The sequence below is a fragment of the Plodia interpunctella genome, chromosome 1, assembly GCF_027563975.2.
Source record: "Plodia interpunctella isolate USDA-ARS_2022_Savannah chromosome 1, ilPloInte3.2, whole genome shotgun sequence".
Classification (NCBI taxonomy): domain Eukaryota; kingdom Metazoa; phylum Arthropoda; class Insecta; order Lepidoptera; family Pyralidae; genus Plodia; species Plodia interpunctella.
This window is the reverse complement of record NC_071294.1, coordinates 2,712,215-2,734,533: the sequence shown is the minus strand read 5'-3', so window position 1 is coordinate 2,734,533 and position 22,319 is coordinate 2,712,215. Positions and strand designations below refer to the sequence as shown.

The following is a 22,319-nucleotide window of genomic DNA, read 5'->3' as shown; positions in this document are numbered from 1 at the left end:
TATATGTACAAAACATAGATGATACAACTATTTTTTCCATTTGATCCTACTTAGTCTAAATTTGACACCTGCTGGAAGTTAAAAAACATACAAGTCTCGCACTTATTCTGGCTGGGTTGTAACTAGTAACTGTCTGTTATTGCATACATCAACGAAAAATATAACAAAAATCTGTACTTGTTAAATGGTTATTGCAACAACTTAACCTCATTAGATTGAGTAAAGCGATTTGTCACCACCCGTCATATAACCTTACATTTGCTAACATTGTTACAAATTTATATCCACACAATGGCTAAACAATTACACCAACGTATTAATTACAACCAATAAACGTAATTACACGACCACGAGATGACACGTTCAGAACATTGTTGCTGTAACAGCGATACAACAGCGATAAAAATAATAATACCCGTAGGTACAGTTGATCGCGATTGAGTTGGCTGAGAAAACAAAGCTAAGTAAATACCGTTCGAAAAGCAAGACTCAAGTGGAGGTCATATAGCCAGAAAACGAAATCGTTGTGCAGACGACGGTTAGAGTGGAGGTTAAGGGCAAAACGTCTAAGAAGACCACAAATGAGATGAAAATACGACATCAAAAAGATAGCAGGCAGGAACTGGATTTATAATAAATAAATAGGCCTCTGCCAAAGACCTCCACAATGACCGATTGAAAGCAGCCTGCGTCCAGCATCTTCCTGCTACTTTGACGATACTGTCAGACACCTGACCATACTGCTAAGGATAAGACATAATTACATCCAAATAGTATTTAAATAATAGGTAGTAGGTACCTACTTATTATCACTGTAATAAGCACTATTATTGAAAATTCAACCAATGGTGGAGGCACCAACGGCATTAATTATTATAACGTTAAGTCAAAAACGTGTGCTAATGGTTTTTCAATAAAAGTGCTTATTACAGTGATAATAAGTAGGTACTACCTATTATTTAAATACTATGCCGAAAACGCAGCGCAGTACCTCTACTGCGCTGTGTTTTCGGCAAAGTCGAATCCATAAAACCGAGGAATAGGTACCATACTAACTTTAATTTTGTTTTTATTCAAGTGGAAATAACTTTGAGATGCGCGGCCTTTTGTATTGACAAGTACACTATAATTTGTGCCAATATTGACATAGTAAATAAACTTTTTAACGAGCAACATAATTAGCAGATGTTGCCATTTTAATTATTTTACATTATAAAATTGACGCTTCGAAAATGGGTACCGTCAGCAACACTTTAACCTACCAAGATTCCACAAATTCGTTGCAAATACGCCGCTTTTACCGCCACGTAAGGTCCAAGCAAGATAACTTAATATGCAGGCTGTACATTGTACATCTGCAGTAATTTTGTGCAAACAATTGAAAAGGTTATCGGCTTTCTTTACTGTAATTAAGGTGCCAAAAAGTATTAATGTCTTCACGGCGACTTTCACATTTTTCTGTAGCCGTGAATATAATACTTAAAAACTTTTTACTCAACTTCTCAATGAAGGAGTGTAATATTTTTAGGGTTAATTTCATAATTATGCGATGCAAGTTTCTTTCAACCGTAATTCCTTCACTTTGTCATAAGTAAGTACCTACCTGAATATAATAAGCATTGAGAAAGCATAATGAGGAAGTAATTTTGTTTGTTACCCAACAGTTAGAAAACAAGTTTGGTTGAAGAGAATCACTCAACCTTCTTGTCTCATACAAGTTAGGAATACGAATTACTTATATTAAAATAAAAAATAAGTTCATGAATTTAAGAAAGCAATTGATATAATTACTACATTACATCAATACATACCGCTGTCTATCCCCATGTTCTTTAAAACGATATACCTACCTACACAGGTAACTGATTTTGATGCGGGTTATTATAAATAGTGTAATTCCTGAGGAAGGTTTAGGTACATGCAAAATTTAATATGGTTTTACCCGAGCGAAGCCGGGATGGGAAGTAAAATAATAAAATTGTTCATCTTAATTTGAGTTATTACTTATTGAATAAGCTTCCTGTGGTTTAAAAAGTGCGGTCAAAATAATAGATGGAACCGACAATAATTATCAAAATTGCGCCAAATTGAAGACCCAATGTCGCCGACATCTCATTTCCTTTTTCTTATGACTTTATTAAAAGAAGACATTTTGGGGACATTAGTTTATTTGAAAACAAATCACAATTTTATTTTGTTTTGTGCACGCGATATACCGACTTTGACGTAACGATTCTTCTGGGGCGTATCTTGCTGAACCATTGCCAGTAGCCCTATAAAATTAACCTCATTATTTTATTAAGGAAAAAAATGTCTGGCCTGACATAGAAATACCAGACAGGCGTTATAGATATATTATGATAGGTGTAAATAATAGATATATTATTTACACCTATCAAGTTTTATCCAAATTGGAGCTGGAGACTGGGTGATTGAAGAGACTAGGTGATTGAATATCAAACTACTACACACACTCACAAATGCCCACTCGCAAACTGCCCTATGTCCACTAAAATCCATCTTGACGATCCATTGATGGATCTTTTTCCACTTTTATGTCCTTTAATCCATGATTTTTTGTAAATCGCTCCTATTACTGCGGCATAAAGATCCATCAAAGGTAACTTGACATGCGGTCGACTGCCCGAGACATGACAAAGAAAATTTAAATTTGTCTCTATTTGTCACCTTCCTAGACCTTACTCGAGTTTCACAAGTAACTCTATATATTAAACCTATCAATAAAACAGCGCCGATATGATCCAAATTTTATTCAATTACAAAACCTATGTAGTTTGCTTCGCCTCCTTGGCATTCTGCATCGCCTGGGCCAAATACAACTTCGCCAAGCTTTGAGAACAGAACGAGCTGATATGTTGGCTGTATGTGTTGATTTGTCCGGCGACTATCATCGGGTTTAGCCTGGGTGGTACAGGGTGGGGCTTGAACAGTTTGTTGACGTCTTCTTCGGGTAGTGGTGGTTCATCCTTGGCTGCCCTGGCTGCGTTCTCTTGTGCCCGCTTGACGAGCCAGCGGTGCTTGTCCTGCTGCTGGCGCACCACGAGCTGCTGGTAGCGGTTGAACTTGATCGCTTCCTGATTCAGCTCGTCTACGCGCTCCATCAGACTGCGCAGTTGACCTGGAAAAGGTATTTTTAATTAAAATAGAGAGTTGTTAGTTTTTGTGCTCCGTGACATAGTTTTACGGTCACATATTTCTTCAAAAATAAACCTTAAAATTTTGAATATTCGATTGTTTTACAACAGACCGCCTTCATCACGTTAACCCGCTATGTGACCCTTAGTCTCCTAGTACGACATGCACGAAAGGATAAAATTCACCACTTTTTGTTATTACCTGATGATATTGCATTAGTGATCCCAACTCTTCGTGAGGAATACGAGGCAAAGTGGCGAATTATTTTTTTTTATGGTATGAAATACGCTGTTACCTTCAAGCACAGAGGCAGTCCCCAAGTCTAGGAACTTAGAGCCTTCCTCCTCGGGCAACATCTCCTGCAACTCGGACATCATGATGTTGGTCAGTGGGGAGTTGCGGATCACGATGGGCACCTCAATGAACAGGCTCTCGTAACCAATCTTCAGGTTGCGCAGGGCTTCTGGGGTGTAGTCACCCTCTTTGTACATGGCTATCGCCTGAAAGAGAGGTTTATTTAAGGAATATAATAAATTTCACAATGGTCTGAAAAAAAAATGTTTTGGGATGCATATTAACGATAACGACGATGAAGCTTTTTTCCAAATCAGATTTTTTCCAAATCAGTGCAACAAACTTCATAAACTTTTCTTTAAAACTGATGTAATTTGAAGGTCTGATCATAAAGTTATTTTTTATGAAGCACATTTTAGGAATTTTCTTATATTTTATAATATAAGGGTCCTATAGATGTGATGTGTAGATATATAAAATATAAGAGAATTTTTTTTTCGAATTGATTTGACTTTTTTAGATCTGACTTTTATTGTCTCAACAGCAATACACTCTATGATATTACAGTAAGAAATGCGCTATAAATCTTCATATCTGTGAAGGCCAGATCCTAAGAATATAATAAAAAATCCTAGATACCTGAGGAGTGAGACGATAAGCCTTCAGTGTGAGGAATCCTCTGGCAGACTTCTTAGTGTCGTAGATGACAACCACACTCTCCTCGATTGAGGTCTGGTAGTGGTACTGCGACTCGAGCAGGGACTGACTGAGGAAGTTACCAACATCTGCACTCTGGTACCTGGAAATTATTTATTTTTAATTATAACACACTTAACATATATATTACATATAGTAAAAGAAAATGAGGAAGACCAGTCCTGCCTGGCACTGGTCTTCCTCATGTCATGAGACAATCAAAATTTACTAATATTATTAATATGAAAGTGTTTGTTTGTCCTTCTTTGACATCAAGTTTTTGGGGCCAACAGATAGTTCAAGTTAAATAAATACATCTCTTTCAGTAGCATTGAAGAACAGACAAAGTGTAAACATATAATTTTTTGGGTATAAAAATTATTTATCTTACCACCCAACATGGAAATGATCAACATTGACTCTCCTAAGTCTCCGCATCATATCAAGTTGATACTCCTCCTCATCCATGGTGTCATCATGTTTGGGGAACGGAAAACAGTTGGTGATCTCCAGTCTATTCTCCACCACAAGCCCCAGCAAGGCACCCTGCGCTACCTCCATATTACTGCATGACTCTTCATGGCAGTGCTTCACAATTTTCATCACCGCCTGAAAATAAGTAAATAAAAACATTAAAATTAAAGAACTTTTTTTAAATCTATTTTATTTGATGACCTCTGTGGCGCAATAGTAAAGTGCTTGATGGAAAATGATCTTTTACTGATTGGCCTGTGTCTTGGATGTTTATCTATGTATGTATAGTATTGTAGAGTTAGTATCCCATAACACAAGTGTTAAACTTACTTTGGGGCTAGCTCAATCTGTGTGATTTGTCCATATATATTTATTTATTTATATCAGAAGCTAGCTAGCAATCTTTATATTATGTACATTTTGTACATATATTAATAGGGTAGACGAAAAAAAATATTTTGGTAACTTCTTAAAAGTCCTTTAAATTATTAGAAACACCAGGGAAAAATACTGTGATAATTAGTGTTTTCAAAGGTACGACAAAAATAAAATCACATATTTTTGGACTCATACTAAATGATACTCGAAGGTGACGTCATAATTGAGTAATATCTTAGTGAAATAAGCTATGTTTGTCATTAGCTACTTTAAATATTGCATTTATAATTAGGACTTCTTAATAAAAGTTCATTAAAATGGTTTTGTTTTTTACAATGGCGGAATTTATTTTTATATTATTATTTTTAAATGGACTTTCCAATGAACTTTAATCTTTACATGCATAAGTATCCAGGGGCATTGTTACAGTCAATGAATTATCACAATGACCTTCAATTACATATTTTTTATTATTTTGACCTTCTCATCTACCCTACCTATTGAAACTATATTTAAAGTTAAATAAATAACGTTGAATGTGATAATAATAAATTCGGATGCTAGAGACATTTTATTACACAGGCTGAGATCATCGCCGGATTCATCAATAAAGAGTCGGCCACTCCATTTGTCCCCAAAAATGACATGACTCACAGGTAAATGGAGGTGAAAATATTTATCTACTTACATACTTCTCACTCAAGATTGATTGAACCCAAAAATGCTATTTTGATTCCATATACAATGCTTCTCAAACTACACAGAATGCGCCATAAACTCATTAAATAGAAAGTTGGCATCTTTTCACATTAAAACCCAAACAAAACATAACCTAAAACAATCGCCCTAACCTTAATCATAATTGGATCACAAATGCAATAATAGTAATATCTAACATGAACACTTGTAGAATATAAACGTTTTACTTTAATCTCATGTAAATAGTAAAATAACTGCAATTTCCATGAAATAAATGACGTGTCTACAATTATTCAAATGAGATGATGGCGAATTACCATACAATAAACAATATAAAATAGTAACTAAGTCCAAATAGTAATTACTTACCAATCCATCGCATTGAACATATGTTATTGCAGCTTCAGCTTCAGGAACTCGCCTAGCAGAAGCACTACCGCGACTCGCCATTTTTGGTTTTAAAAGAAAGACAAGAAAACAACCAACATGACAAATGAAATGACAGCAGCCTTGATTGAAGGTATTATATTCTCTATGCTTATCTTTTCTTTGTCTTTGATTCCTATCGGCAAAGAAAAGAATAGGTAGACTAGTCTATAATTTTCTCTGTCTGTCACGTAAACGGGAAAGCGGAAACGAGAGCGGAAAACTATAGCCCCGTCCCCATCATATCTACCATTTCGATCAAGCAAAAAACATAATAGGCATATCCCATAGTTTTCGAAGTGTTTTATCGCGATTTTTCCCAATATTTCGGCACACAAATATGCTACAGTGTTGTATATTTTCACAAACGAATGCTTACATAATAAAAGGATTAATAAAGTACTGTAAAATAAACGTTTTGATCAACTTAGCAAAGGGCGGGCGGCAATGCTTTTGTTTACCTGCCATAGAGTGCTGCACTCTGGCGGGATAAATGCGCAGTAATACTCCCTATTAGTCCCTCATCATCATCACATTACGGCTAAACTGCTATTTTGTAATAGCTGGATCGGACTGGGAAATTCAGGTGAACGTTCAATGTGATAAAATCCTTATATTTTTTCGGAATGTTAATGACACTGCTTTTACGTCACTTTGACATTTCCCGTTTGTTATGTTAAATCTGTCATTAAGTCAGTTTTTGTCATTTTGCGTTTTAGTACGAAAGTCCCAGCTAAATACACATAAATAAATGTGAAGTCTTCTTACCTATCAGTTTTCTATCTGCAATCGTAAATATCTTAATTCATATTAAAAGTAATATTTGTTTTATAAGTTGTAGCGTTATATTTTTTTTTAAGTGGAAGTATCGATCAATGGCAATTATAATTATTGTTGCCAATGGAACACTTCTCGAAAACGAAACTACATCATTAGAATAGATAATGAGTCAACATAAATTTTGGAAAGGCTTAACACCTTTAGAAATTAATTCTTCATCACAAGTACCTGAAAAAATTGTGAAGTTATGTTCCCTTGGCACTGATTTCATTGTCTTAGGGAACGACCATGGCCTTTATCACTGCAGCATTGAAGAAGGCCGAATGGAATTTAGTCGAATTAATGGAATCACTGCGATAGATATATCATATCATGATGAAATTCTTTATATAATTGATGTACATGGCCGCCTATACAAAACAAACAATAGCTTTAATAACAAAGAAGAAATTGTGGTCAAAGAAGATGCGAAGTGCTGCCCACACGGTTTCAAAAGCTCTAGCTACAAAGTCAAGTTCAGAAATGTAGTGACAAGTGATTTTGGACAACTTTTTATCAGTAGTGATGGGCAACTGTGGGGGTCAGGTGTTATGCCCCAAATATCTTTAGATACTAGTAGTATTAAGAAAGTGCCATTTTTTGAAGGGAGGACAGTATACAGTGCATCAGTAGGGCAGGATTTTGCAGCTGTTATAGCCAGAAAGAATGTTAAAAGGTCAGGTAATTACGACACAGAGAGTGACAATGAGGATGAAGAGGTTTTTGCATCAAACTGCTCACAATGTCAGACAATAATAGGCCTAGCTTCCCCAGCATCTGTGCCGTCCTTATCAGAAACATGTCCCCTTGGAGTCCAAATAAGCAAGTCCAGTGATGACTCCAGCAGCACCACTGCCCCACAGACGGATGTCCATGTTGATGCTCATAGCTTTACTGAAGATTCAAGTCCTTCATCTGAAGAATCTAAGGTGGCACCTGATAATGTTTCAAAAAAATCTATTGTGGAATTAGATGTTCAGCAGAATAATATTATTGAATTGGAGGAAAGTGCAGGAGTAGAAACAGAAGCTCATTGTTATGTTCGAAATAACAATTAATTGTGTATAAATAAAACACGCTAAGTAGCTGTTGTCAGTGTTGTGTATTGGCGGTAAAAACAAAGTGAAGTAATGTCACATTAAGTGTCAACATGAAGCCACAGACTATACACATTTTATCTATTAATAAAGTGAGCAAGTACTAGGCCAATATATAACATATCTCCTCCCCAAGTATAAGACGTGACAAAACAGTACCCATTATTGATATATGTTAAATATTTAACAATCTAACTAAAACTCACTACACAACAAGAAATTAATAATTAACTTCCATATAATCATTAACATCTCTATTGACTATTTACTAGTTACAATATATAATCAACACTTGAAGAGGTACTAGGTCTCTGATAGGGAATCTTGGGCTGTGTGGATAATTTATTTCGAATTTTTCCTGCATTGGATGAAGGTTCTGCAGCGAAAGGCTGTGCAGTAAAAGGGATGCCTAGCATCTCAGCCCACTGGTCTGCATCAGGGATCTCAATAATGCTTTCAGTTTCAACATCCATTGCCTCTGTCTCTCCGTATGTCGTCTCTGTACTTTCCATATTACTTTCATTATTATCTTCAGGCTTTCTCAAAGATATAACTTGATCCATATGCCGATCAATCACTCCTCCATCACTATCTCTCCTAATTTGATAACTTGAAGGTCCACTTTTACCAATAACAACTCCTGGTGACCATCTTGGGCCTTCATTTCTATAATTCCTGTACATAATCTTCCGTCCCACATTAGTTTCTCTATGTTTCTGTTTGCTATTATTCTCTATTTGGTAATCCCTTTTCTTAGCTATTATATTTTCAGGATGTATGGTATCAAGAATAGTACGCAAACGTCTCCTCATCAAAAGCTCTGCCGGAGTTCTATTTGTCGAAGTGCAAGGTGTCACTCGTAATCCCAATAATAAATTCGGTATTTTAATATCCCATGTAGTAGGCTCTAATTTTTTTAACTTGTCTTTGACGGTCTGTACCATTCTTTCCGCCAGTCCATTAGTTGCTGGATGGTATGGAGCAGTTGTAATATGACGAATATTGTTAGCTCTTAGAAAATCTTCCATCTCTGCAGATACAAAAGATGTGCCATTATCAGAAACTAATACTTCACATAGTCCATGGGTGGCAAATGTTAATCTTAAATGTCGAATTACTGTAGCAGAAGTTGTATTATTTACCATAAATATTTCTGGCCATCGAGAATATGCATCTACGAGAATCAAAAAATATTTATTTTGGAAGGGTCCAGCAAAGTCAATATGCACTCTTGACCATGGCCGCACTGGTGTTATCCATTCATGTGTAGATTTAGGGGGCATATGACGATGTTCTAGACAGGTCTTACAACCACTCACTAATGATTCAATGTCATCATTGAGACGTGGCCACCACACATAACTTCTGGCCAAAGATTTGGTTTGGACGATTCCACTGTGTGTCTTATGTAAAATTTGCAATGTTGTTTGACGTAGAGATTCAGGAATCACTACACGACAGCCCAAAAGTATACAGTCTTCTTGTACTGACAATTCTGCACGTTTCAGCCAATAAGGATGTAGGTCCGATCTACCTTCTTTGGCTGGCCAGCCCCTCTGTATATAATAAATCACCTGGAGCAATGTTGCATCCAACTTAGTTGCCTTGGCAATGTCTTCAGGTTGGAATGGAAAATCCTTGGGTGTTTCTGCCATCAGCAAAACGTCACATAACTGGGTTTCTGGCTCTTCTGGAACGGGTCTGGGCCAACGACTCAAACTATCCGCATTACCAATCTGTGGGCCTGGTTTATAAGTTATATCATAGTCATGCATAGACAAAGCAATGGCAATCCTTGTTAATCTTGGTGAAATCATATTAGACATTGGTTTTTTTGGGTCAAATATGCCCAACAAAGGTTTATGATCAGTAATTATACAAAAATTCCTGCCCACAAGGTAGTTATGGAATTTAGTTATGCCGAACATGATAGAGGTGGCTTCCTTATCAAGTTGTGAGTACCGCCGTTCATGCACATGTAATGTTCTCGACGCCATGGCTATAGGTCGCTCCTGATCATCTTCAAATTTGTGTGACAAAACTGCTCCAACTCCATACTCAGAACTGTCGCATGTGAGAATCAAAGGTTTGTTTAAATCATAATGTACTAATGTCAAATCGAAAGTAATTTGATTTTTTGCAGTATCAAATGCCGATTGTTGCTCTGTTGTCCATTTCCATGGGTTATTAGAGTCTAAAAGCCGGTGTAGTGGCTCCAGTAATGTGGCCTTGTTTCGGATGAATCTTTCATAAAAATTGTACAGTCCTAAGAATGCTTGCAATTCTTGTTTATTTTTAGGCGCTGGTGTATTTACAATAGATTCAACTTTACTTTTTGCTGGGTGTATGCCTTCAGCATCTATAACAAAGCCTAAGAATTCTACTTTCTCTTTTGCAAACTTGCATTTATTTTTATTAAGCCGCAGGCCAGCCTTTTCTATTCGATCTAACACAATGTCTAATCTATTTAACATTTCTAGCACAGTACACCCACATATAATTATGTCATCGATCAGTATTGCTACTCCAGGTATCCCTGCCAATAGAGAAGTCATCAAACGTTGAAATATGCCTGGACAAGCCTTAACTCCAAATGCCAATCGATGTACAGTATATAAACCTTTGCATGTGTTCAGTGTTAACAACTTTGCAGTGCTCTCATCTACCGTCACTTGTGTGTACGCCCTGTCTAAGTCTAATGTTGTAAAAATTTTACCTCCTGCTATTGTGGCAAATACTTCATTGGCTGTAGGCATGGGATAGGTATCAGACTCCGTTGCCTCATTGACAGTACTACGATAGTCTCCACATAATCTGATTTCACCAGACTTTTTTATGATAGGTACAACAGGTGTTGCCCAGTTAGCAAATGATGTTGGTCTCAATACTCCTTCATTTTCTAATCTATCTATTTCTTTTTCTACTCTTTCTTTAATAGCAAATGGCACTGGACGCACTTTGAGAAACTTTGGAGTTGCTCCTGGCTTCAGATGTATAGTCACTGGATGTCCACGATAAGTACCAAGACCCTCTTTGAAAACCGCTTTATACTTGTCAAATAAATTTTCTATTGTATCATACTCGTGCGATACAAAATTAACATTCATAGTAATGTTCAATGGTTCGAACCAATTACGCCCCAGTAAATTGGGTCCACAACCCTTGGCAATGACAACTGAGAGATCTTGTTTATGTTCTTTGTATGTTACAGGTAATGTTGCCTGTCCAACAATTTTGACTGGTGTCTCTGTCCAAGTATGTAGTGACAGCGAAACAGGTCTGAGGATGGTGTGTGGCAAAGACTTACAAATTGTGGACCAAGACTTTTCATTTAATATGGAGAAACTAGCCCCTGTATCCACTTGCATACGGACGGATGTATTGCCAATTAACACTGTTATTTCATAGGGTGGCACTCGCTTTAAACCTTGTATGCAATAAATTCCATTTAAATTATCTGCAAATCCTTCTGAAGTGAAGTTAACTTGTTTTGGTGCATTCTTCTTTTTGCTGATACAAATCTTTTCAATGTGTCCCTTTTTCTTGCAAAAATGACAGACAGCATTTAAGAATCGGCATTCTCCTGGATGTTTATCACCACAGCGATAACAAAAACGAGTGTTCAGTTTAGAGTTGACCACATTAATGTCCATTGGCTCAACAACGGACGAAGTCGCCGACGAAGACGGCGCTCCAAGCTCAGTCATTGAAGCAGTCTGGATCATGCGTACATCTCGTCCCGCACTTTCAGCCGCAAACATAGCATCCACTACGTCGTGATAGCGTAAATTGTCCCGTTTTAATAGATCATATTGAAGCTTTTGGTCGCACATTCCACACACAAGTCTATCTCGTAACGTACGCTCTAAGTCCGAAAAATTGCAATATGCACTAAGCTTTCTTAGCTCAGCGACATAATCGGCAACTTTCTCGCCACGTTTTTGGTCACGTTTGTAAAACTGATATGACATGGATATTTCATTTGGTTTAGGGCTATAGTGTCTAGTAAGAATTGTTTCCACTTCATTAAAAGTTACATTATTCGCCGTCCGCGGGGTGATAAGCGCCAGCAAAGTCTCAAACACACGAGCACCACACACCGTAAAGAAATTAGCACGCTTAACACTATCCAGAATGACGCCATTAGCCTCAAAACAAAACTTTAGTCTATTTATGTAAACGTCCCAATTGTCCACTTGAGGGTTGAATTCCTCGAATTTTATTGCCTTTGTATTCTCCATTACTAATTTTTAGACTCGTCGCCACTGTTATGTTCGAAATAACAATTAATTGTGTATAAATAAAACACGCTAAGTAGCTGTTGTCAGTGTTGTGTATTGGCGGTAAAAACAAAGTGAAGTAATGTCACATTAAGTGTCAACATGAAGCCACAGACTATACACATTTTATCTATTAATAAAGTGAGCAAGTACTAGGCCAATATATAACACTCATACAAGTAATGAAAAGATTAACCACATATTCATAAATACAGATGCAGCCAGGCAGTTCCTCAGTAAACAGCTCTCCTGGGTTTCGGCTGGGGAAGATTACCTTGTCGAATGCACAGAAAAACCAACAAGAATTATTAAAGAAAATGTTTCAAATCTCACTAACTTTGTTTATGAAGGTGTAAAAACTGTAGGAGATAAAGTTGCCACACTCTCTCGCCATGTGAGTGGTAGCAGCGACAACAATGAGGTTGTGGAACTGCAAATTAGAAATTATAATGAAGAAATTGCTTCTCTAATGCACAACTGCACTTCGAACTGCAATATAGATGATTTACATTTCTCAACAAGTACAATAAGCAGTGAGAAACAATTTGAAACTTGTAGAAAGAATGAGAATGTCAAAAATATGGCCAAGCTTGGTAAGAATATCCTTGCAACTGAACTGTGGACCTGGGGAGACATATCATATGGACAACTAGGTATAGGTGATACAGTTAAACGAATAAAACCAATGTTGGTGATGAGCTTATCAGGTTTTGGGCTCCAGAAGGTGTCCTGTGGAAAATGGCATTGTTCAACCTTAACTTTAGATGGTCGCCTATTTATTTGGGGTTACAACCATTACCATCAAGTTAGTTTTGACTGTAGAGAAGACAAAAGTAGCCCAAAGCAGTTTACTGAGAATTCTGACAGTGATAGAGTGAGAGACATGATTGCCACTGAACACCATACATTGGCCTATACACACAATGAAAACATATTTTACATGGGCAAACACACAGATGGATACACCGATTCTATAGTTAATTTGAATACAAAACCAGATGAAAAAGTCACTGAGAATGGTAAAGATGTGTCCATGAAAATTATAGAGCTACAAATACCAAGTAAACCCCAAAATGTGTGTTACCATTGGAGAATATTGTCTTCAGGTAACATTAGTTACTGCTCAGTTGAAGAGGCCATAAAAAGCCCAGAATTTCAAGATCTATCTATTGCTCAAAGATACCTAGAGGAAATGCTTTTAATATACCATTCTCTCGTTAAACCTTTTCTCAAAAGGAGCAAGTCCATTACGGTACATTCCATTATCTATGAGACTGTTTGTGATATGTTTGGTGACATTTTAAATATAACTGCTCTTAATGTGCTATCAATATGGCAGTATGCCGAGAAGCACATAAACGAATGTGATATTTCTTTAATAAAAAATTTAGAAGAATATATTTATTTGTACAGAAAGTATTATGTAGCTGTAAGCAATTTGATTGTTATCGGTGGTTTCACCCAAATCAATAATATTGTTGATGTCCCATCTAGTGTTTATAATTTATTTAGTGATCAGCTGCCATCAAATAAACAGAAAAATAACAAGAAAACATTGGAAGCCATAGTAGCATTAGCTTTCGTGCAACCCTTAATAAGACTGAGCTCATATAAATGCATAGCTCAGTCACTATTGCGGTACAAAACAAAGAGAAAAAAAGGCGACGCCAGAACGACAATTGAGGAGAAATTGGGCAAGGTGATATCATCCTTAGACTTATTGATAGAAGAGCAAGAAAAAAAACGGAAAGAGGCAGAAATTACCAAGTTGTTTTGGGAAACAACAGGGAAAACGCTTGAACAATATAAAACGCCAGATCGCCGACTAGTCCGAGAATCGAAGTCCCGTGCATTAAATTTGGTAAATCCGGGAAGATTTTCTTCGCATTGGTTTATTTTATTAAACGATTTGTTCATCCATGTCAACGGTAGCACTACGAACTTACATCCATTAGAAACTCTATGGGTTGAGTCTGTACCAAATACTGATACTTTGTCTAATGTCATTCAACTACTGACTCCAGAGGAAGTTATTTCAGTATCAACAACTACAGAACAAGAGAAAACAGAATGGTTACACGTATTCAATACAACAATAAAGTTGAAATTAAATAAGGAATCTTCTTTCAAACCTCCATCGATACGTTCAGCCAGCTATACTTTTTCAAATAAGGTGTCTTTTTACAAAGACGCCACTTATACTGGAAGATGGCTGGATGGGAAAACACATGGCAACGGGAAAGCGGAGTGGCCCGATGGGAAGCACTATGTGGGACAGTTCCAGCTGAACGCGTTATGTGGCCATGGGAAGATGGAAATACCTGGAGTAGGTAAATATAGCATGTACTGTACTATCTCACAACTTCTCTGCCTGTAAATAAAGTATGGCTGTGATTTTTCGCCCACTTTCCCAGTCTTAACCCATAATAGTTTGCATGGGCGTGAAAAGCTCCCGATAACGTTAGCGCTAACGCTCAAAATGCGACAACAAAATATTCGTAGTAAAAACTGATTACGTCTGTTCGAACGAAGCCTAATAATATTAAATGCACCAAAATAAAAATAACGGTTCCTATGTACCTTTACTGGTAAGGAACCCTAACTACTTAAGTATTGTTATCATGAAATTCACCAAAGATTTATCAATTATGATACAAGCGATGATAAATCTTTGTTGAATTTATTATTTATTATTTGCAAAACCATATGTACATTAAGATTGGATAAATCTAAAAAAAGGTGAAATCAGAATATTGGTTTAAATTTTACAGGTATATACGAAGGCCAATGGAAAGACAACCTGCAAAACGGGTACGGGGTCTTAAAATACACCACTGGCGACATCTATGAGGGATATTTTAAAGATGGTTTGTGTCACGGGCATGGGATAAAAAAGCAGGGTGATTTTACGTCTTCAACAGCCACCATCTATACTGGCGAATGGACAAGCGGTGTCAGACAAGGATACGGAGTCATGGATGATATAGGGAAAGGCGAAAAATATCTTGGCAATTGGAGTGATAATAAAAGACATGGCTGCGGACTGATAGTGACCTTGGACGGCATTTACTATGAAGGTCTTTTCATGCAAGATGTGCTCACGGTGAGTTTATATTTGATACATATTTGTGATATGATTTGCACAATTTTTGCAAGGTTAATTGCTTCGGCAATGGAAAGAAACGGTTGAATAATAACCGTGTAATGAAAATCATACGCATGTTTATTCCCATCTCGTGACTACTACATATACGAGTATATACAACCATTGGCAATTAGGTATATGGTTTGATCAAAGAAATATATATATATATATATAGTCTATTTTTGACACAACTTTATTATGAAAGTAATACAGTTTATTTTAGTATAATGCTGTGTGCAAAAAAAAAGTATGCATTTTTGTGTGTGTGCATTATACTATACTACTTTTGCATACTTGTAGTCATAATCATACATACTACACATTGCAGACGAAGCAGGATTTTCGCGCGACGCGAATTAATAGCACGAATATAATAAAAAAGCCGAAAAAGCAGATCATTCAATTCATGCGTGTGTCATTAAAAGTTTTTCGACACAATATGTCGGGCAAATGTGTTACATTTTTTTAATGTATATATACTATTTAAGAGACCAAATATACACACTAATTACATAAAAGTGTTATCAAAAACATGCATAATCTACTTTTCAGGTGTTATGAAATTTAATAATAGTATTATTGGAAATATAATCGTCATACAAGTTTTAAATGCCTAATAGAAAAGTCAAAACTACATTTTCGATATCACATCATTACATAGTATAAAACAAAGTCGCTTCCCGCTGTCTGTCCCTATGTATGCTTTGATCTTTAAAACTAGCTATTTTCTATCCTATCGTGCCTATCATTATATTTAAGGGGCACGGAGTCATGGTCTTCGAAGATGGCACCCACTACGAAGGGGAGTTCAGATCGGCCGGTATTTTCTCCGGAAAGGGCGTGTTGACCTTTTCGAGTGGGGACAAAATAGAAGGGTCCCTGTGTGGTGCGTGGACCGAAGGCGTCAAGATTAGTAACGCGACTATGCAGCTGAACGTCTCCAACCCGGCATTGCCATCGAATTCTAAGCCTAAGTATGTAGGAATTAGGGTTCATTTTAACTTTGAGTTTTATTTCAATGACGCCTGTCATTTTACGATTGTAATCTTAAGTTATTAAAATATAAATACGCTCTTAGTTTCTCTCTCTCTCTCTAACTAATAAATGCATTTTCCCTATTCCTTTCTCATTTGTTGTTGGAGCCCAGGGTTCACTTTCATACTTTTTCTTCTTCACTTCCCTCAGTTTTCGGCGTCCTTAGTTCTTGTATCATTGGAAAGCATATCCTCTTGATTTGAATAAAAATATAATTTTTATTTTTTTTATTTTTCAATACAATCAGCAATGTGTTTGACCAGCTTTCAGCTTCTCTCATTCGCTTTTACTATAGACGTATACAAAGTTGTTGAAGTCGTACGTACTAAGTAATTTGTTCCAAAAACATTTATTTTTCTATTAACTTTCAGTTCGTTTGGCAAACTCAGCGTCGCGCCAAACCAAAAATGGAACGCGCTATTCCGCCAATGCTTCCAATGCCTCGGCGTTTCGGAAACAATTTTAACCCCAACCGGAAATCACTTCGCGAACGGTCCATCGAATACCATAGACAACGTCAAGATCTGGCAAAATGTCGCTGTGGCTATTTCCTGTTCGCATAAAGACAAACATAAAACCCCCATGAAAAAGCCAAAAGGATCCGATATCGAGAAGTTAGTGGACTGCTTGGAAGTGATACCGCATTTTGGCCAAAAGAATTTGGATTTGGACAGCTATATGGAGTTGAAACAATATTTGCAAAATGTAAGTTCTATTAACCTTCCATTATATATATATATATATATATATATATATATATATATATATATATATATATATATATATATATATATATATACTAGCTTTTGCCCACAACTTCGTATTTGAGTAAAAATCCGTTGCCGGTGGGCATTTCAGGAAATCCCTTCATAGTGCTCCCCAAAACTGTCCTAGAAACCTCACACCAAATTTCAACTTTCTACGCCCCTCAGTAACGGAAGAGTTTTATATATTATGATATATTGTAAATACCTACATTTAGGCGAATATTTAAACTTACAAAAATGGAAAGATAATTTATGTTTGTTTTTCTTTCACGCAATATCTACTCGACAGATTTCGATAAAACTCGGTACACAGGTAAATTTAAACATTGTTAAACAAAAAGGATGCTGTGTGAGCTTATATGTGTTATACAAAAGATATATCAAAGTATTCAATTGATATAGTCAAATAACTAAATAAGTATTATTTTTGACATTTGGGAATTTCATATATATAATGAATTGCAGTGAAGATCAACTTGCGCGGAAACGGAATCACGGAGCGCAAGTTAAACTATTCTTATCATGTTTCCTTCCAGGCATGCGAATCGACGCACCATCCATTAGGCCAACTAGTCTTAGGACTCACCAACGCGTTCAACACAACTTACGGTGGTGTCAGAGTCCACCCGTTGCTCCTTAGTCATGCGGTCAAAGAGCTAAAAAGCATTACCACCCGACTGTACCAGGTGGTTCGTCTGTTGTTTCCCGCGTTGCCAGTAGAGGGCGCTGACGCGGTGTTGCCATATAAAACGGAAGGTGAAGAGATTGTGGATAGTAACCCTATTGAAGGGTAAGTTAACAATTTGTAGGTATCAGTTCAGTGTCTGTGTTCTAGTGTAGTAAAATGTTGACGTCGTTTTATTGTTCTAAATTTATCATTACATTGTATAAAATGAAGTCGCTTTCCGCTATCCGTCTGCCCCTATGTGTGTCTTTAAAAATACGCAACGGATTTTGATGCGGTTTTTTTTAATAGATATAGTGATTCAAGAGGAAGTTTTTGCCATAATTAGGCATATAGGCAAGAGTCGCCTCATATATCGGTGTATATTGAATGGTCCTATTTCAGGGCGGAAAATACACGCTTAGTAATAAAGTCTCACTTCCAGCGAGGTGGTATCAGCAGATTCTCTACTCCAGCCAACGCTGCTCCCGCGCGTGCACCCGGCTTTGTTCGTGTTATACGCTTTACATAACAAGAGAGAAGACGATTTGTACTGGAGACGACTGATGAAATGGAACCGGCAGCCGGATCTCACGCTGATGGCCTTTCTGGGTATCGACCAGTGAGTTTCAACTGGATTTTTTAATCCTAACGAATATTGTAAATGCGGAAGTATGTTTGTTACCTCTTCAGACACTATCTATATCAATCTTCTTGAAATTCTGCATACATGCAGTTTAAAGTGTGGAGAAAGACATAGCTTTCGTGCCGGAAAAATAACTGTTTCCGTGGAAAACATACGCGGGCGAAGCCGCGGGCAACAACTAGTATACGAACTACCTAGTCCGTTTCTCGATTGGACTGATCGTATTAATAAAACGTTTCATTTTCGAGAGATTCGTCGACAAAAATGTTTCAGGGTGTTTTATAACTAGGCAGTTGATAGGTAACAATAGCATTGACGTCAGGCAGGCGGCCGGTAGTAAATTACAGCCGAATCTGCAAAATTTCAAGTTTATTTTTATGCGCGGTCCCAGAGCTTCGCGGCGTCACAGCTCCGAATCAACATCTCCGAATATGTGGATTTTAGAGATATTTTTTTGTTTTTGACATTAGAAAAAAGCCTCTCATTTGACACTTGTCACTTGTCATTGTTATGTGATTTTAGAAAAATTGTGATTTTAAATCCCATTTTTAGTTGGAAAATAACTTATTATAATACTAAGTCTAGTATAAATAGCGTAACATAACCATACTGATTTCGTCACAATATTTTAATAGAAAATTCTGGATCGGTTACAACACCGTGACCGGTCATAAGTCGCCACCGTACTCTCCGCTCAAAGAACAGCTGTTTCAAGAAGCGGTGGAAACTCTGCAACAACTGAAGACCACCTTCTCGCCAATCGAGAAGCTGCTGGTCATCAGGAGCACCTTCCAGAAGATGACCACCGCTGTGCAACAGGAATTAGGTAATTTGAACTTTTTATTGTTTAGAAATAAGGACTAAAATTGTTTGAACTTGCAATAAAGACAAATATATTTTTTTCTAAATGAAAACTTAATGGGCGAGATTAGCTGATGGTTATTAAGAGCAACTTCTAGAATTTGACCACCTTGAGCGACAATAATTAGGTGATTTTAACCTAATTTTATTTGAAATAAAAAATAAAATAGGCATCTGAATTGCATATTTTACTGTATTTTAATGATTTTATGCTGTATATAACGAAAATAAACTAGTTATGAATTTTATTTAAAAGTTAATAACGTTATTTTTCTTAACTTTTACCTTTATATTTAAACATTGAGTACTAAGTAATAAGGTTGAACATTATTTTGACAGGTCAAAACTACCTATGGAGTATGGACGAATTGTTCCCAGTGTTCCATTTTGTTGTGGTTCGCGCTCGAATCCTTCAGCTCGGCTCGGAAATACACTTTGTGGAAGATTTCCTAGAGCCCGGCATGCAGCACGGGGAATTGGGCCTTATGTTCACCACGCTTAAGGTACAAAATTAATTGCAGCTGCTACTACTATGCATAGCTTCTTCCGTGGTGCAGTCTACAATCTGTATATAAAGAACTGTTTTTTAACGAACTAATTTTTAACGTGCCTTATTTATTTCCTACTTCATAGACAAACTTTAGGTGTTATTCTGCACATGAATAACATTTCATCTAAATCTGCTCAGTTTGAGCAAAGGTAACAGATACTTCCGAGACAATGTACGAAACAAATGCTTTTTTATGCACACAAATAGTTCGTGTAAGTGAATTAATACGAAGTAAGTGTGAGATAAGACGCCAGGGTTGGTCCACATACGCAGTGCGTTCGAAAACCTATGAGGCGGCAGTTTACCCTCTCGACCCTAATTAACCGGCTGTGACTTGCTGGCCGTTTTAAAGCGGGGTGCAGGGAGTGGCCGTACTTACGCGAATGCTCTTAAAATTACATTATGTTCCAGCTGCTACTTATGAAACTATAACTAAAATATTGCTACTAAAATCTGTTACCGTTATTTAACCGCAAAATGTTTTTTCAGGCCTGCTATTTTCAAATACTCCAAGAGAAGATGTCCATAAACTGAAAATGTAGAACAAAACTAATTTAAAAAGATCTCGCAATACTTAATGGTGCGTTTAGTTTGTAATGCTTGAGCAATAATTTGCAAGTTTATACGCTAGATGTCGTTAGGTGTTCAATAACAATTTAGGCCCTTGTTAGATCCATGCTCCATTGTTCAGACGCGCCCCGTCATCTTGACGTCCGTCGACAGACAACGTAAATCAGCGCAGAAAAAGTGTCAAAACCTATAAAAACAAAGGAGCACAACGGAGCAATGAGGTAGGTATGTAATTTAGATGGTAGCATTTGTTTAGTAGGGTCGTGCTTAGTGGAATTTCAAAGACTAAATGTGATGTAATTTTCGTAAACATATATTTAATTATGAAAATATAAATATTCAAAACACGTTTTAATAACTATTAGCAAGAATAGCTGCTAAAATCGTTTTTTTTTTAACATTATTGGTCTTTTATTAGCCAAACTATATTTTTGTTTTAAAATGAATACACGGTATGATATACTGTAATTCCATTAAGTTCCTGTTATAAGATATTTAGCTTACAATTTTTGTAGTCAATTATAATAACCAGGCTCTGATGAAATAATAAACAGTACTAAAAGTTCATATGAATATTAATTTATTTGCTTTAATTAGTTGTAGATCAGTTAAATATAAAACAATGGCTTTGTCAAATAATTTTAAATTGATTAGTTATTTTTTTATTTTTATATACCTGTTGTGGTGCCAAAAATACGATTAATTACGCTGTATAATATTTTAACCGAAATGTCTCGAATTAGAGAAGAATTTCGCAAATTAAGAACAATATATTTTTCTAGAGTTGTTTATATATATTCTTGCCATGTTTAGTTAGTGTTTCAACCTTTCATTGCTTCTCATTGGAACTCGATGCTCTTTATGTATGTATTAAAGTAAATAAACTATGGAGCAACTAAATAATAGTCACTACAGGAGTCGTAAAACATATTTCGTAACAAATTCAGTTCTCCAATGGCCGTATTTGAATCTAAAAGCGATTGCTATATATCGCCATTTAAATATACGTAAATTATTTAATTTTTATACTAAAATAAGTATTCATGATTCAGTCACACTTTTTAACTTTGATTTGTCATGTTTCGACAAAAGAACGTTAGTTTTCCATTTTATATATATTCGCGCGACAATCCGAGATGAGTTTATACTAGTATTATAGAGTAATATATTATATAATTATAAAGTCTTAAATAATTATATTATCTTACCACATTTACGGCGCGAGTCGATTTGGGACTATAAATTCTAATGTTATTAGAACAGTAATAAATAATTATAACGATATCTTATTTAAGCAGTCGATTATTAAAGATGTTCATGTAGTACAAATAATACGGTTGAGTTTACAATTGAACATTATCCTAAATAGTGAGCCATAGTTTTAGATTTAAAACCAAATACTAGCATTGGTAGGCATTAACCACCAAATAAGAGTTATAAGTAATTTCATACAAAATTTTAATGATACTAAGTTGTTGAGTTTGAGCATTAATAAAGTAACTTTCATACCATATCGTAGTGAATAACTGAAAATGTTGTATACTTATAATATTTATATCATCTTGTCATATTGTGTTAATGAGTATTTGAAATGTGTTTAAATTATTGGAAAATGTAATCTTTAATAAAATTCTCATAAAGATATACAGTTGTTTTTGTTGGTTTCAATTTTCGTAAAACTCTTTTCATAAATATTTTTTTACATATTATAAAGATCATAGATTGCATACGACCGTATAGTTATTATAAAATGGTTGCATAT

At 36.1% G+C, this 22,319-nt stretch overlaps 3 protein-coding genes across 4 annotated transcripts; 2 read left to right on the top strand and 1 right to left on the bottom strand.

Annotated features, from left to right (window-relative positions):
* Nucleotides 1–2,756: 2,756 nt before the first annotated feature.
* eIF3h (eukaryotic translation initiation factor 3 subunit h) lies at nucleotides 2,757–6,223 on the bottom strand. The gene is made up of 5 exons (XM_053749816.1): nucleotides 6,067–6,223; nucleotides 4,538–4,755; nucleotides 4,090–4,249; nucleotides 3,452–3,656; nucleotides 2,757–3,139 (listed from the first exon to the last, which is right to left on the bottom strand). Exons 1-5 carry the CDS (start codon nucleotides 6,145–6,147, stop codon nucleotides 2,787–2,789), a joined length of 1,017 nt encoding a protein of 338 aa, XP_053605791.1. The 5' UTR covers nucleotides 6,148–6,223; the 3' UTR covers nucleotides 2,757–2,786.
* Nucleotides 6,224–6,810: 587 nt separating this feature from the next.
* On the top strand, nucleotides 6,811–8,000 carry LOC128682132 (uncharacterized). The gene has a single exon (XM_053766724.1). The coding sequence runs from the start codon at nucleotides 7,068–7,070 to the stop codon at nucleotides 7,998–8,000; it is 933 nt and encodes a 310-aa protein (XP_053622699.1). The 5' UTR covers nucleotides 6,811–7,067.
* Nucleotides 8,001–12,638: 4,638 nt separating this feature from the next.
* On the top strand, nucleotides 12,639–22,192 carry Als2 (Amyotrophic lateral sclerosis 2). 2 transcript variants are annotated; one of them, XM_064435974.1, is made up of 9 exons: nucleotides 12,639–14,649; nucleotides 15,091–15,422; nucleotides 16,224–16,438; nucleotides 16,871–17,204; nucleotides 17,803–18,056; nucleotides 18,376–18,552; nucleotides 19,212–19,402; nucleotides 19,777–19,940; nucleotides 20,477–22,192. In XM_064435974.1, exons 1-9 carry the CDS (start codon nucleotides 12,789–12,791, stop codon nucleotides 20,519–20,521), a joined length of 3,573 nt encoding a protein of 1,190 aa, XP_064292044.1. In that variant the 5' UTR covers nucleotides 12,639–12,788; the 3' UTR covers nucleotides 20,522–22,192. The 2 variants fall into 2 exon arrangements, with proteins under 2 accessions (XP_064292044.1, XP_053601493.1); XM_053745518.1 differs by having other exon boundaries at nucleotides 14,388–14,645.
* The last annotated feature ends 127 nt before the right edge of the window (nucleotides 22,193–22,319 follow it).

Coding starts and splice junctions, on each gene's coding strand:
- eIF3h (XM_053749816.1), bottom strand. CDS start 6,147: ATGGCGAGTCGCGGTAGTGCTTCTGCTAGGCGAGTTCCTGAAGCTGAA. Junction 3,657..4,089: donor CTTATCGTCTCACTCCTCAG/GTATCTAGGATT, acceptor CCTCTCTTTCAG/GCGATAGCCATGTACAAAGA. Junction 3,140..3,451: donor GACTGCCTCTGTGCTTGAAG/GTAACAGCGTAT, acceptor TACCTTTTCCAG/GTCAACTGCGCAGTCTGATG.
- LOC128682132 (XM_053766724.1), top strand. CDS start 7,068: ATGAGTCAACATAAATTTTGGAAAGGCTTAACACCTTTAGAAATTAAT.
- Als2 (XM_064435974.1), top strand. CDS start 12,789: ATGCACAACTGCACTTCGAACTGCAATATAGATGATTTACATTTCTCA. Junction 16,439..16,870: donor CCATCGAATTCTAAGCCTAA/GTATGTAGGAAT, acceptor ATTAACTTTCAG/TTCGTTTGGCAAACTCAGCG. Junction 19,403..19,776: donor CGCTGTGCAACAGGAATTAG/GTAATTTGAACT, acceptor TTATTTTGACAG/GTCAAAACTACCTATGGAGT.